Source organism: Opisthocomus hoazin, chromosome 5 (assembly GCF_030867145.1).
Source record: "Opisthocomus hoazin isolate bOpiHoa1 chromosome 5, bOpiHoa1.hap1, whole genome shotgun sequence".
Classification (NCBI taxonomy): Eukaryota; Metazoa; Chordata; class Aves; order Opisthocomiformes; family Opisthocomidae; genus Opisthocomus; species Opisthocomus hoazin.
In genome coordinates, this window is record NC_134418.1 from 1,763,089 (window position 1) to 1,776,007 (window position 12,919).

General features: G+C 52.1%; 1 protein-coding gene across 5 annotated transcripts in view; it reads right to left on the reverse strand.

The window, feature by feature from the left end:
• EXOC6B (exocyst complex component 6B) overlaps positions 1-12,919 on the reverse strand; it is a 368,403-nt gene that overhangs the window by 133,484 nt on the left and 222,000 nt on the right. For all 5 annotated transcript variants that reach the window (XM_075420231.1, XM_075420229.1, XM_075420230.1 and 2 more), the window contains 2 exons: positions 5,414-5,525; positions 518-652 (listed from right to left, as the gene is read on the reverse strand). In XM_075420231.1, coding sequence (XP_075276346.1) covers positions 518-652; positions 5,414-5,525 — 247 coding nt within the window. The remainder of the gene's footprint in view (positions 1-517; positions 653-5,413; positions 5,526-12,919) is intronic.

Here is a 12,919-nt window from a genome sequence, read left to right on the forward strand (position 1 = left end):
ATGAAGTATGTGAGTGGACACTCCTGGGTTATGTTTTAAAGACCGAGAAGTCTGGAAGTTTCTGCCAGCCCTGGATTTTAAGGAATAATGTTAAAAGGAGTGGAAAGACACAGCAGTTCTGCAAATCTGTTCTCCTCTTGGGTGAAAGAGGAGAGCTTGCATTCATGGCCAGACGTGTGCAACACTGTACGGTGCTCAAACAGCAAAACGAAAATTTGTTTCAAAAAAACCCCAACAACACAAATCAGGCTTTTGTTTAAAAGCTGCTTAACCCTTTAGATAATCGGCGCTGCAGTCACAGCCCATAAATTAGGGCTCCAAAGGCTCACGATCTCGACAGAAGTAGCTCTCTGCAGGACAAACCCGAAAACTACTCCGATGGCGTAGGCTTCCCATGACACAACATCACCTTTCAGCTCAGCTTAGCTACAGCCACACATCCCCACACGCGCCCTGGAAGCAGATGCTCTCCAACCCAACAGCAGCTCCCCGGTGGTGGACCCACCAGCCTGCTCACCTTGAAGGTTGTGGTCCCGTAGAGTTTCGTAGTGTGGACCGTTTCTGGAAGCACATTCGTGATATTGGTTATGAATTCCTCTAGGAACTTGCAGGATTTCTCCAAGTGGGTCGTGTTTATAATAATCTGTACAAGCTGCAAAGGCAAAACAGGTCTTCAGCACCGTGCTCCTGAAGCCAGGGACACGCCAGGTTAACGGATGCCAATTTAGAAGAACTTCTGGCATGCAAAGCTGACGCTGTACAAACACAGTAAGCTTTGCTACACGCTCAAAGGCTCTCCTCCTTTAACAACATCAGAAACTTAAATAAGAGATAATTTTGGGGGGAAAGCATTTCCCATGACAGCCACTAATACCACAAAAGATTTTTTTTCGTTTTTTGAAACGACTTTCCTACATTCAGCTGTCAGTCAGGGCTCAGTTCGGCGCAGTTCAAATACAACAGGCTTACAAAAAAATGCCATGTCAAATCACAAGTATTCCGTCCGCTAATGAACCCTAAACAACCTGTATCTTGAGTGACACCGAACGTCCTCAAACTAAGGCATCGAACAAAGAAACCGCAAGGTTTTACTTTTCTGAGGGTGGTGTGGGTGAACAGCAGATCCCACCCTGGTATCTTCTCGGTTGTCATCCCCACCATTACCCGCAGTTTTCTTACTGCTGTCTTCTCAGCTGCCTTCGCTTGGCACGATTTTCGGGGCATTAAAGGCAACTGCAGAGCAAAAGCCTCTGCTGAAGGCAACCAACACAAACATTTACAACCCGGAGCAAACCCATCCGGGCTTCCACTTTGGTATCGCTGACTTGGAAGCATCATTAATTCCTAAAGCAGATACTTTTTGTCCAAGCAGACTGCCGCAAATATTTTCAAGGTGCAACATCAGCTATAACAAAACCTTTCCAAATAATGTCTAGCTCGGATACCGTGCCAACACAGTTCTCTTACAGACACCGAAGGCATTATAATGCTCTGACTGACATAATTTGATTGCAGGAGTATGGTGTGGTAGTTTGCAGTTACCTCCTCTGAAGAAATTCTTTTGAAAGACTTGCAAATCTTCTGAATGAGATGGATTAATCACCGGTTTGAGTGCTGCAGGCACAGAACCACTGAAGGAACGCTACAACCGTTGTAGAACCCAACTCTTGTTAGTGCCAGATGACATGAGCAGGGGCAATGGCCACCACTTGGGAAGTCCAGCTTGGATATTAGAAGCGAAAAGTATCATTAGGAAGGTAGTGCAGAACCAGAACAGGGTGCCCAGAGAAGCTGTGGGACCTTTGTTTCGGAGAAATTAAAAGTTGGGTAGGGAAAGCCATGGTTGGCGTGATCCGAGTGAGCAACGATCCCCCTTCCAGTGGGAGGTCAGGATGGGCACCTCCAGAAGTCCCTTCCAGCCAACGCTTCTGCAATTTCAGTCAGGTTTTTGTTGTTAAGAAACCAAATTACAATCTATTTGCACTCCTCCTGTTCTGTACTTGGTCCCTGAAATGTATTACACAGGTACGTAGGGGGGCTTCTCATTTCTGAATTCCTTGTTAACTCTGTTGTTGATTCTTGCCTTCAGATGAGCTCATCTGAGTTTCCCCATGTCAGATAGCCCTGGCATCATGACCGGGACATATTTTTCTATAGTGCCAAGTTAATTAAATATTAGCTATTTCCAGCTGCGTGAAATTCCGCCGGAACCTCTTCTCTGATCATCACAACTTGCTGCTCTAGATGGGCTATCAAACCTGATGGCCCCGATGGCTTTGATTCTCTTCCACCACTTGTTACGAGGTTTCCTGCTCCCTCCCCAGCTCCTTCGACTTCTGATCTTCTCTTGAACTCAGAGGGGTAAGACCTTCTCATTGGGGTATTTAAATGTAAAAATAGTCGCATCTTTTCCCTCTCTCTTGTTGAGGGTTATTCAAAACACCAGGATTACCTGGACCATACTTGGTAACAAACTTCACCATCGAATGCTCAGAGCTAGACCCAAAAAACAACAATGAAAAATAAATTAAAGGGGCTAAGAGACCGGGAAGGTTGGTACACGGCCATGTATTACCTTGTCCACTGCTTGGAAGATGACACCGGAGCGCCCAGAAACAGAAAGCGTTGCTTTGTGCAAAAAATAAATCTTGGAAGTGACAGTTACGCAAGGTACTTCAACATCTTTTGCAATCACTTTTGAAACCTGGGCTATGGTTGTATATGATCTGGGACTCTTCAACGTGCCCGTTAATTCCTGTGCTCCACACAGTCGCATCAACGTCTTTTCTTAAGTGGGAAGGATTTGTGAAACTCCGAAGGAAAACGCAGCATGCTTCCATTTGGACAAACAGGTCAATGGTTACACAAGGCAAAGAGGCAGGAGGGGATGAGGATGCTCTAAGGTGTTTTTCTTCCACCAAATCAGAAAAAACTGATGGTAGAGATAACCTCGCAGAGACCTAGTTGTACCTTGCTAAGTGGTAAGTAAAAAGGTGAAAATATGAGAAGAGATTCAGAGATGAACACCAATCTCTGGATGTACTACACCTTTCTTTTAAACTCAAGTTGTGCTATGCAGGCTTTGCTCGTAAGAATCCTCTTCAGTTCCACAGCACAAGAAGAAGCCACTCTCAGCCCAGAGAAAGGCACCACCTCCACTCCACGTGGAAGATGCCGAGGAACATCTACAGCATCTAAAGCGGTCAAAAGCGGCCGAGAGGGCTGTCACACTGGGTTTGCCCTTCCTACACAGAGTCACAGAATCACAGAATGGTTGGGGTTGGCAGGGACCTCTGTGGGTCACCCAGTCCAACCCCCTGCCCAAGCAGGGTCACCCAGAGCAGGCTGCACAGCACCGCGGCCAGGCGGGGCTGGAATATCTCCAGAGAAGGAGACTCCACAGCCTCCCTGGGCAGCCTGGGCCAGGGCTCCGTCACCCTCAGAGGGAAGAAGTTCTTCCTCATCTTCAGCTGGAGCTTCCTCGGCTTCAGTTTGTGCCCGGTGCCCCTTGTCCTGTTGCTGGGCACCACTGGAAAGAGTCTGGCCCCATCCTCCTGACCCCCACCCTGCAGATATTTAGAGGCATTTCGAAGGTCCCCTCGCAGCCTTCTCTTCTCCAGGCTGGACAAGCCCAGCTCCCTCAGCCTTTCCTCGTAGGAGAGATGCTCCAGGACTCTCATCATCCTCAGTCACATGGTGGGAACCTTTGCAACAGCAGCAAAAGTAATCGTTTGGGGGATGGACAGTGCAGGGATAGTGTTGCATTCCTCTTTGTGGAGGGAGCCTTGGGAGGAGCAGGAGGGAAGAGGAATTTGCCCCCAGGGAGCAGCGAGATTCCAGACAGGGAGATGAAGGGCTGAGGAAGCATCATGTGTAAATACACACCCGTGTAAATGCACTAAAGTCTCCAGAACTCACCTCCGTAGGGTATTTACAGCGTCCAGAGAACAGGACACACTTCTACAGTACAATCAATTAAACAACTGCAACTGTATTAATGCCTACTCATCTACTAACAGCACGCAGAGGTCCCACTAAGGTGTCCAGACTGCCCTGGGTACCACACACCTTCCCAAACAGCCGGGATTTACGTGCATCAAACTTCCCAGAAATCTGACTTTGTGCACAAAAAAGCATAAAGAAGATGCCATTACAGAGTTTATACTGTAGCAACGTGACTCGAATGTCACCTACAGGTGGGGATCACCTCCCCATCTTCTCATGGTTCCCACTTGGCTCTCCTCTGGTGCTCCTTGAAGTCCTCTGACTTTCTGTGAGCTACGCAATGCTCCGCAAATTCAAAAGAGGGGCAAGGCTAACAGTATAAAAGCTTCCTCCTTCCCACAAGAAAAAGTGTTTCTTAGAATCAAAGAATGGTTTGGGTTGCAAGGGACCTTAAAGATCACCTGGTTCCAAACCCCCTGCCATGAGCAGGGACATCTTCCACCAGACCAGGGTGCTCAGAGCTCCATCCAACCTGGCCTTCAACCCTGCCAGGGAGGGGGCAGCCACAGCTTCTCTGGGCAACCTGGGCCAGGGCCTCAACACCCTCATGGGGAAGAATTTCTTCCCAATATCTCATCTAAATCTGCCCTCTTTTAGTTTAGAGCCGTTCCCCCTTGTCCTATCACTGCACCCCCTTGTGAAAAGCCCCTCTCCATCCTTCCTGTCGGCCCCTCCAGGTACTGGCAGCTGCTCTAAGGTCACCCCGGAGCCTTCTCTTCTCCAGGCTGAACAGCCCCAGCTCCCTCAGCCTGTCCTCGCAGGAGAGGTGCTCCAGCCCTCGGATCATCTTCGTGGCCTCCTCTGGCCCCGCTCCAACCCATCCATGTCCTTCCTATGTTGGGGGCTCCAGAGCTGGACGCAGGACTCCAGGTGGGGTCTGAGGAGAGCGGAGTCAAGGGGCAGAATCCCCTCCCTCGCCCTGCTGGCCATGCTGCTCTTGATGCAGCCCAGGGTACGGGTGGCTTTCTGGGCTGCCAGCGCACATCGCCAGCTCGTGTTGAGCTTCTCATCCACCAGTACCCCCAAGTCCTTCTCCTCAGGGCTGCTCTCCAGCCACTCTCCACCCAACCTGTGCTCGTGTTCAGGGTTGCCCCGACCCACGTGCAGGACCTTGCACTTGGCCTTGTTGAACTTCATGCGGTTCATGCAGACCCCCCTCTCCAGCCTGTCCAGGTCCCTCTGGACTCCATCCCTTCCCTCCAGCGTGTCAACCACACTTTCTTGCTTTGTACAGCAGTTTCTTGCTTTGTCCAGCAACACTGTGTGGTTCCATTATTGTTGTCCAACCCAATATTTTATAACAACGCTCCAAACCAGCATCTCTCAAGGTGCTGTGAGGAGCTCCAAGGGACAAACCCCCCTTGCGTCGCCCTGCCCTGGAAATGGGGCTCCTTGAGCCGTGTCCTACCTCCGTCAGCCCGACGTTTTTCCTCTTGATGACATTCTGTAAACAGTTGCTCAGCGTTCGGGTCAGCAGCAGATTCGTGGATTTTCTAATCATATCATCAACTTCGGTGGAGCTGAAAAATAGAATTTACAGAGATATTTTCCAACTGCTCTATAAAAAGAAATTCACCTGGAGCCCTCATCACCCAGTGTCCTTCCTCATCCTCTGCTGGCTTATGCCTGATCAGCCATGGACCACTTACAGGCACTGACGTACTAATACATACCAGCAATTTAGGCATTTTTGTGTGTGTGTTGGTAAGGACAGGGGACTAATGCGGGCAAACCTACGTCCCTGAGCCTCTCCTCTCAGCGGGGCTGGTCCTGCACGGGGGAGAGCTGCCCGCAGCACCAGCACTAACACTTGCAGCCAAACCACTGCCCTGCACACAGAATCACAGAATGGTCGGAGTTGGCAGGGACCTCTGGGGGTCACCCAGCCCAACCCCCTGCCCAAGCAGGGTCACCCAGAGCAGGCTGCACAGCACCGCGGCCAGGCGGGGCTGGAATATCTCCAGAGAAGGAGACTCCACAGCCTCCCTGGGCAGCCTGGGCCAGGGCTGCGTCACCCTCAGAGGGAAGAAGTTCTTCCTCATCTTCAGCTGGAGCTTCCTCTGCTTCAGCTTGTGCCCGTTGCCCCTTGTCCTGTCGCTGGGCACCACTGCAAAGAGTCTGGCCCCGTCCTCCTGACACCCACCCTGCAGATATTTAGAGGCATTTCAAAGGTCCCCTCTCAGCCTTCTCTTCTCCAGGCTGAACAAGCCCAGCTCCCTCAGCCTCTCCTCGGAGGAGAGATGCTCCAGTCCCCTCCTCATCCTCGTAGCCCTCCGCTGGACTCTCTCCAGTAGCTCCTCATCTTTCTTGAACTGGGGAGCCCAGAACTGGACACAGGACTCCAGATGGGGCCTCCCCAGGGCAGAGCAGAGGGGGAGGAGAACCTCCCTCGCCCTGCTGCCCACACTCCTCCTCATGCACCCCAGGACCCCATTGGCCTTCTTGGCACCCAGGGCACGCTGCTGGCTCAGGGTCACCCTGTTGTCCCCCAGCACTCCCAGTCCCTCTCCGCAGAGCTGCTCTCCAGCAGGTCCGCCCCAGCCTGTACTGGTGCCTGGGGTTGTTCCTCCCCAGGTGCAGGACCTTGCCCTTGCCCTTGTTGAACCTCATCAGGTTCCTCTCTGCCCAACTCTCCAGCCTGTCCAGGTCTCTCTGGATGGCAGCACAGCCTGCTGGTGTATCCACCACTCCTCCCAGTTTGGTGTCATCAGCAAACTTGCAGAGGGTGCACTTGAACTCTTCATCCAGGTTATTGATGAAGAAGTTGAACACAACGCTGGAGTTCTGCCCATTCAGCACGCAAGGGGAAAGGGATCAAAGACCTGCAACTGGGGGATACAAATAAATCAAACTTCCCAAAATACCCCCCGCCCCCAGCCTTCTCATGGCTTTTTCTTTAACTCCATCAGACTGGAAGCTCTTGCAGCACCGTCATGCCCTTTGCCAGGTGATTGCAGCAAAGTCCAGGGGCTTGGCTTCGTGCTGCCCCTCCAACGGGCACAGCGGCAAGGTGCAACCACTCCCTTCCACGGGAGGTTTTGGAAACCCACCCCGACACAGGCTCCTTTGATCTGTCGTTGGCCCTGCATTAGCCCTGACACCACGGGGCTTTGGCTCTGGGAGTGCAGTGACAGGCAGCCGAGGGCAAAGAAAATTCCCAACTGGAAGGCTGTGAAACATTAATAACTCTCAGGCTCCCGGTAGATCAAGCCCGTGACCTTTCTGCTCCTTCTGCTGCTGTACCTGACAAATGGGCCAGGTTACAAAGGTGGGATTGACACGAGAACCAAAAGCAAGACTCGCAGTTACCCCACGGCGGGGGATCTCGGGGTGCTGCTGCCGGGGTGCCCGCGGCTGCGGGGATGGGTGCTGCCAGCCCGTGTCCAGCTCCGACTTAACGTGAGAGCAGATGCTCCGAGTGGTCCATCAGCGCCTGCTGCTCGGGAAAGCAAGACTGAGCCTTCTCCGACGGCAACCCTGCAGTCACAGCAGCACCCCTTGAACCCCCTCACCCCCCCCGAGCGCCGTGCATCCTTCAGGCAACTCAATTTTTCAACTTATTCTGGACCTTCCTTGTGCTGCTGCACGAAAACTGCACTCAAATTCCCCAGATTCCCGGGAGAGGTGGCAAACATTGCTCCCCGCTTGCATCTCTGAGCAAAGTCACGCTCGTATTTCCACGAGACCGAGCAAGCCGTGTCCTGCTGCAGCTTTCCCAAGGAAAAACCCAGCTGCACAACTCCCCGCACGCCCAGCGGCTGCTCGCCGCGCTGCGCTCCCCAACAGGCTGCTCTAACATTTCCTTTTCCCTGATGTTTAGAAGGCTGCTTTCCTGAGCTACGCCCCTGCCAAGGGTTGACCGCTGTCCCCTTCCCAGTTGGACAACGCGGAGCAGGGTCAGCGGCTCGGCAGGACCCAGCTCCTGATAATCCCAATTCAATGTCATCAGCCAAAGTCTTAGCGTGGGTCTCTTCTAGATCATCACCACCGATGATCCCTGTGACTTTGTTTTCCTCCTGCTTAGTGGGGAAGGGCAGCGTGGGCCAGCGATGACCAGGGCTAGCCCACCTCCTGTCTCAGCTGGACCCCTCAGCTCCTTCTTGCACAGTTTTAACGCGTGGTCCAAGACAACACGTTTGGATTTTTTTAAAGTGTGGGACAGAATCACAGAACAGTAGGGGTTGGAAGGGACCTCTGTGGGTCATCTACTCCAACCCTCCTGCTGAAGCAGGGTCACCTACAGCAGGCTGCACAGGACCGCGTCCAGGCGGGGCTGGAATATCTCCAGAGAAGGAGACTCCACAGCCTCCCTGGGCAGCCTGGGCCAGGGCTCCGTCACCCTCAGAGGGAAGAAGTTCTTCCTCATGTTCAGACGGAACTTCCTGTGCCTCAGTTTGTGCCCATTGCCCCTTGTCCTGTTGCTGGGCACCACTGAAAAGAGCTTGGCCCAATCCTCCTGACACCCACCCTTCAGATATTTGTAAGCATTTATTAGGTCCCCTCGCAGCCTTCTCTTCTCCAGGCTGAACAAGCCCAGCTCCCTCAGCCTCTCCTCATAGGGGAGATGCTCCAGTCCCCTCCTCATCCTCGTAGCCCTCCGCTGGACTCTCTCCAGTAGCTCCTCATCTTTCTTGAACTGGGGAGCCCAGCACTGGACACAGGACTCCAGATGAGGCCTCACCAGGGCAGTGTAGAGGGGAAGGAGAACCTCCCTCGTCCTGCTGGCCGCACTCTTCTTGATGCACCCCAGGATTCCATTGGCTTTCTTGGCAGCCAGGGCACGCTGCTGGCTCATGGTTAACCTGTCGTCCACCAGAAATCAACACATGGGGGAAGAAGAAACCAGCCAAAGAATTCTCTTGGTGTTTACACTATGGGTAGGGCGCTCAGATAAGGTTTTACTTAAAGATAAATAAAAAAACAAAGCCCAAAACCCACCACGCACACACAACCCCAGGCTCTCCATCATCCCCCAGAAAGGACCAGATTGTCCCCAGTCCCCTCCACCAGCCAACAGCATGGTAAAACACAGCAAGTACAATAAATCTAACCCTGTGATCATCTGCAGATGGTAAAAAAGACACCCGAGGAGATTTAAAGCCATGGGGTGCTACGAAGGGACCCCCGTGACACCGGGGCAGCTGCCTGCTGCTGCCAGAACGGCGTGGGAATCGGGGAAGGGGCTGGGGAGCAAAAAGGGCTGGATCCGCGCTCAGAGGGGGTAAAGAAAAAAATTCATATGGAGCAAACAATCCACAAAGTTCTGTCTTTGTACAAGCGCTGCGGCCGTTTCGGGATTTTCCCCTGGGAAAGCTGGAATGGGGAGTCGCAGAGGCCGTCCCCGAGGATGGTGGACGTGCAGAGTGGGCGAGGTGGGAAGCGGAGCTGGTGGCTGGAGCTCCCAGCATCTACCGGAGCCGAGAAGGTGCAGAAGAAAAACGTGGGGGTTTGGACATGATGTCAGCTTTTCTCACTAAACCAACGTGGCAATCAAATAGGTCATGCTGGAAAAGCTTGCTTTTTTCAATTCAAACGTCAACCTGTCATCAGGGTGTCGAAATCAAACAAGCCAGGACAGTCCTGCTCTTGGCAGGAGCGGGATGCTGCTGGCCTCTGTCTGACGCCGCAGCCAGCGCTGACGGCACGAGGTTGCCATAACCACCAAACACTTTGCCTGGTGAGGGTTTGCTTCCTCACCTCAGCTGAAGGAACATCTCAACCCTGACAGCCTCCATCTGCAGCTCGAGTGCTGTGTTCGGTTTTGGGCCCCTCGCGTGTCCAGAGAAGGGCAGCGAGGCTGGGGAGGGGTCTGGAGAACAAGTCCCATGAGGAGCCGCTGAGGGAGCTGGGGCTGTTCAGTCTGGAGAAGAGGAGGCTGAGGGGAGACCTTCTCGCTCTCTACAACTGCCTGAAAGGAGGGTGTAGTGAGGCGGGGGTTGGTCTCTTCTCCCAGATAACCAGGGAGAGGACAAGAGGCAATGGCCTCAAGTTGCACCAGGGGAGGTTCAGATTGGATATTAGGAAAAACTTCTTTCCTGAAAGAGTGGTCAGGCGTTGGACCAGGCTGCCCAGGGAGGTGGTGGAGTCCCCATCCCTGGAGGGGATCAAAAACCATGTGGCACCTGGGGACATGGTTTAGCAGGCGTGGGGGTGTTGGGTTGACGGTTGGACTTGATGATCTGAGAGGTCTTTTCCAACCTTAATGATTCAATGATAAACAAGTAGTGCTTAATAATACTGCTTAGCACTTCCACACTACTTTTATGTCTTCAAAGCCTTTCTAACCAAGCCTTTTCTGAATATAAGCACCATTTCCCAAGGTTTCCTACTCTCCTTTTGTCTGTTGGCTGCATAAGCTAGAAAATCAGGCTGTAACTACAGTGACGTGCTGGGTCAAGCAGCCTGGTAACGCCTGCGGTTGGGTTCCACCGGAGCAGAAGGATCTGCGACCTCTCCCATGAGGTCCACACACAAAATGGAAGCATTCCTTGGGGAAAAAAAAAAACAAAGAGCAGGATTTGACCAGGCGCTGGGCTGCAGCGTCCCAGATCTTCCTTGGCTGAACAGCAGAGGTAAGCAAGGTGGCAACATGAGCGATGGGTGCTGCCTTGCCCAGGACTCTCCCAGCTGAAACGATGAACCAAGTAGCAGCTCACATCAACAGCCCAGACCAGTTAACTGGCCCAGTTAGCACAGAGTAGTGGTACCAGTCAGGTGTATGGTGCCAACTCCTGACTGTGAAGAAGAGGTTGGGTCTCAACAGAAAGGTTGGATCTCAGCTCTCAATATGCAAGAAGAAAACAAAACCCCCAAATGAATAATATTTTTCACGTGGACCACTCACTACACACGTCTGCAGCCAATGTGATCTACCAGCTTCGTCTGAGTCCAGCACAGGGCTACGAGGATGGTGAGGGGTCTGGAGCATCTCTCCTACGAGGAGAGGCTGAGGGAGCTGGGCTTGTTCAGCCTGGAGAAGAGAAGGCTGCGAGGGGACCTAATAAATGCTTACAAATATCTGAAGGGTGGGTGTCAGGAGGACGGGGCCAGACTCTTTCCAGTGGTGCCCAGTGACAGGACAAGGGGCAATGAGCACAAACTGAAGCAGAGGAAGTTCCAGCTGAAGATGAGGAAGAACTTCTTCCCTCTGAGGGTGATGGAGCCCTGGAACAGGCTGCCCAGGGAGGCTGTGGAGTCTCCTTCTCTGGAGATATTCAAGACCCACCTGGACAAGGTCCTCTACAGCTTACTGTAGGTGACCCTGCTTGGGCAGGGGGGTTGGACTAGATGACCCACAGAGGTCCCTTCCAACCCCGACCATTCTGTGATTCTGTGATTCTGTTACCAGGCTTGGTCTACAACCACAGACCCCCTGTAACACAGAAGCAACAGCGTGAGCTATCAAAGGAACCACATTTATCTCCTCTCCGAAAGCAGGCTTCCAAAGGTCCAACCTGATCTAGTTATTCAAGCCGCTGATTTTTTATTTTATCTTTAATAGCTTGATGTACTTCAATTACTTAAAAAAGTGTATCCCCAGTGCTTTCAGGATCAGTGCTTTGTTTGACAAATGGTGGGTGATTAGAGCCGACCCCTCATCCCTCCGCCCGCTGTTTTCCAACGATATTCCCTATCTTTCCAATGGGAAATTCCACTGGAGCTGGTGGAAGCCTTCCAGTGAGGGGATACTTTTAAAGACATCTCCTCGCCGAGCTCAACCACGCGCTTTTTAACAGAGGCAGAACTGCTGAAAAGACAAAGGAGGTTTTCTTTCTCTTAACAGAGCCAAACTCCAAAAAACTGCCCCGCCTGTAAACGCACAGTAAGCTCCAAATTTTCTTCAAACACCTGAAAAGCAAAATAAATTTCACAAACGTATCAACGGAAGGGAGAACGCTCCCGTCCAACCAATACAAGGAACTAGCTGGAAAAAATAATTAGAAAAAAAAAAAATATATATATATATATATGCAAGCTGCATTTTCTGCCCTCGGCTCTGTTCCTCGGGAGAAGACGGCAGAGTATTTCAGCGAACTGTCTGGGCTAATGACAGCTGATGTCCCACATCCCATGGCAGTAGTCATGACCTTCAGGCCTCCCGTGACTGACGGGCTGACCCCCATCACTCCAGGGTGCAAGGTAAATGACAACCAAAGAAGAAAAAGAAAGAGAAGAGAAAGAAAACTTGCTGCCGGCTTTGTAGCCGAGCTTCCTAATAAAACCTAATTCAAGCTGTCAGGGTGAAATGAAGAAAGTGTCAACAGGGGTTTTCAGAGAAACATTCCAAATGTTCGGCTAGAAAAGCCAGCAGCTCGGCTCCCTTCCCCCAGACCAACGCTGCTCCTCAAAAAGGGCTCGAAAATCCAATGTCGAAAGGAATTTTAATAACGTGTCCAGGGGGACCCCCGAGGAGGGACCCAAGGGGACACTTTTCTTCCCTTCCCTGACAAACCCAATCATCTCCGTAATGGTGAAGAGCACAAAACTCGCGAGGGAAGTGCCAACGGAGGGGTTCGGTGAAACCGGCGTCCGTGTGAAATTGGACCGCTCTGCCGGCTTTAGAAACCGAGATGTTTCATGGTGACCCACAGGTTAAGAGCCTTGGGAGCCACTGAAGAGAACAACCTGCCACCAGTGAAAGGTCGAGATGAAACGCGGGGTGAGAAACATCTTGTGCTTCCACATCAACCAACAAGCTGCCACGGCCTCTAGCAGAAGATGGAGAGAAAAATGCCTCTCCAAATCACCATCCTCAGACGAAAGAAGAGAATTAGAACTCTGAAGAGCCTTGTGTAGGCAGTGCAACAACTGGTGAGTCCCCAGAACATCACCCCAGCTCCACATCAGCACTGGGGCAAGGTCCGGTGTCAGGCCATGGCCAAGACACGAAGGTGCCAAAGGAGGTGAAACCCCC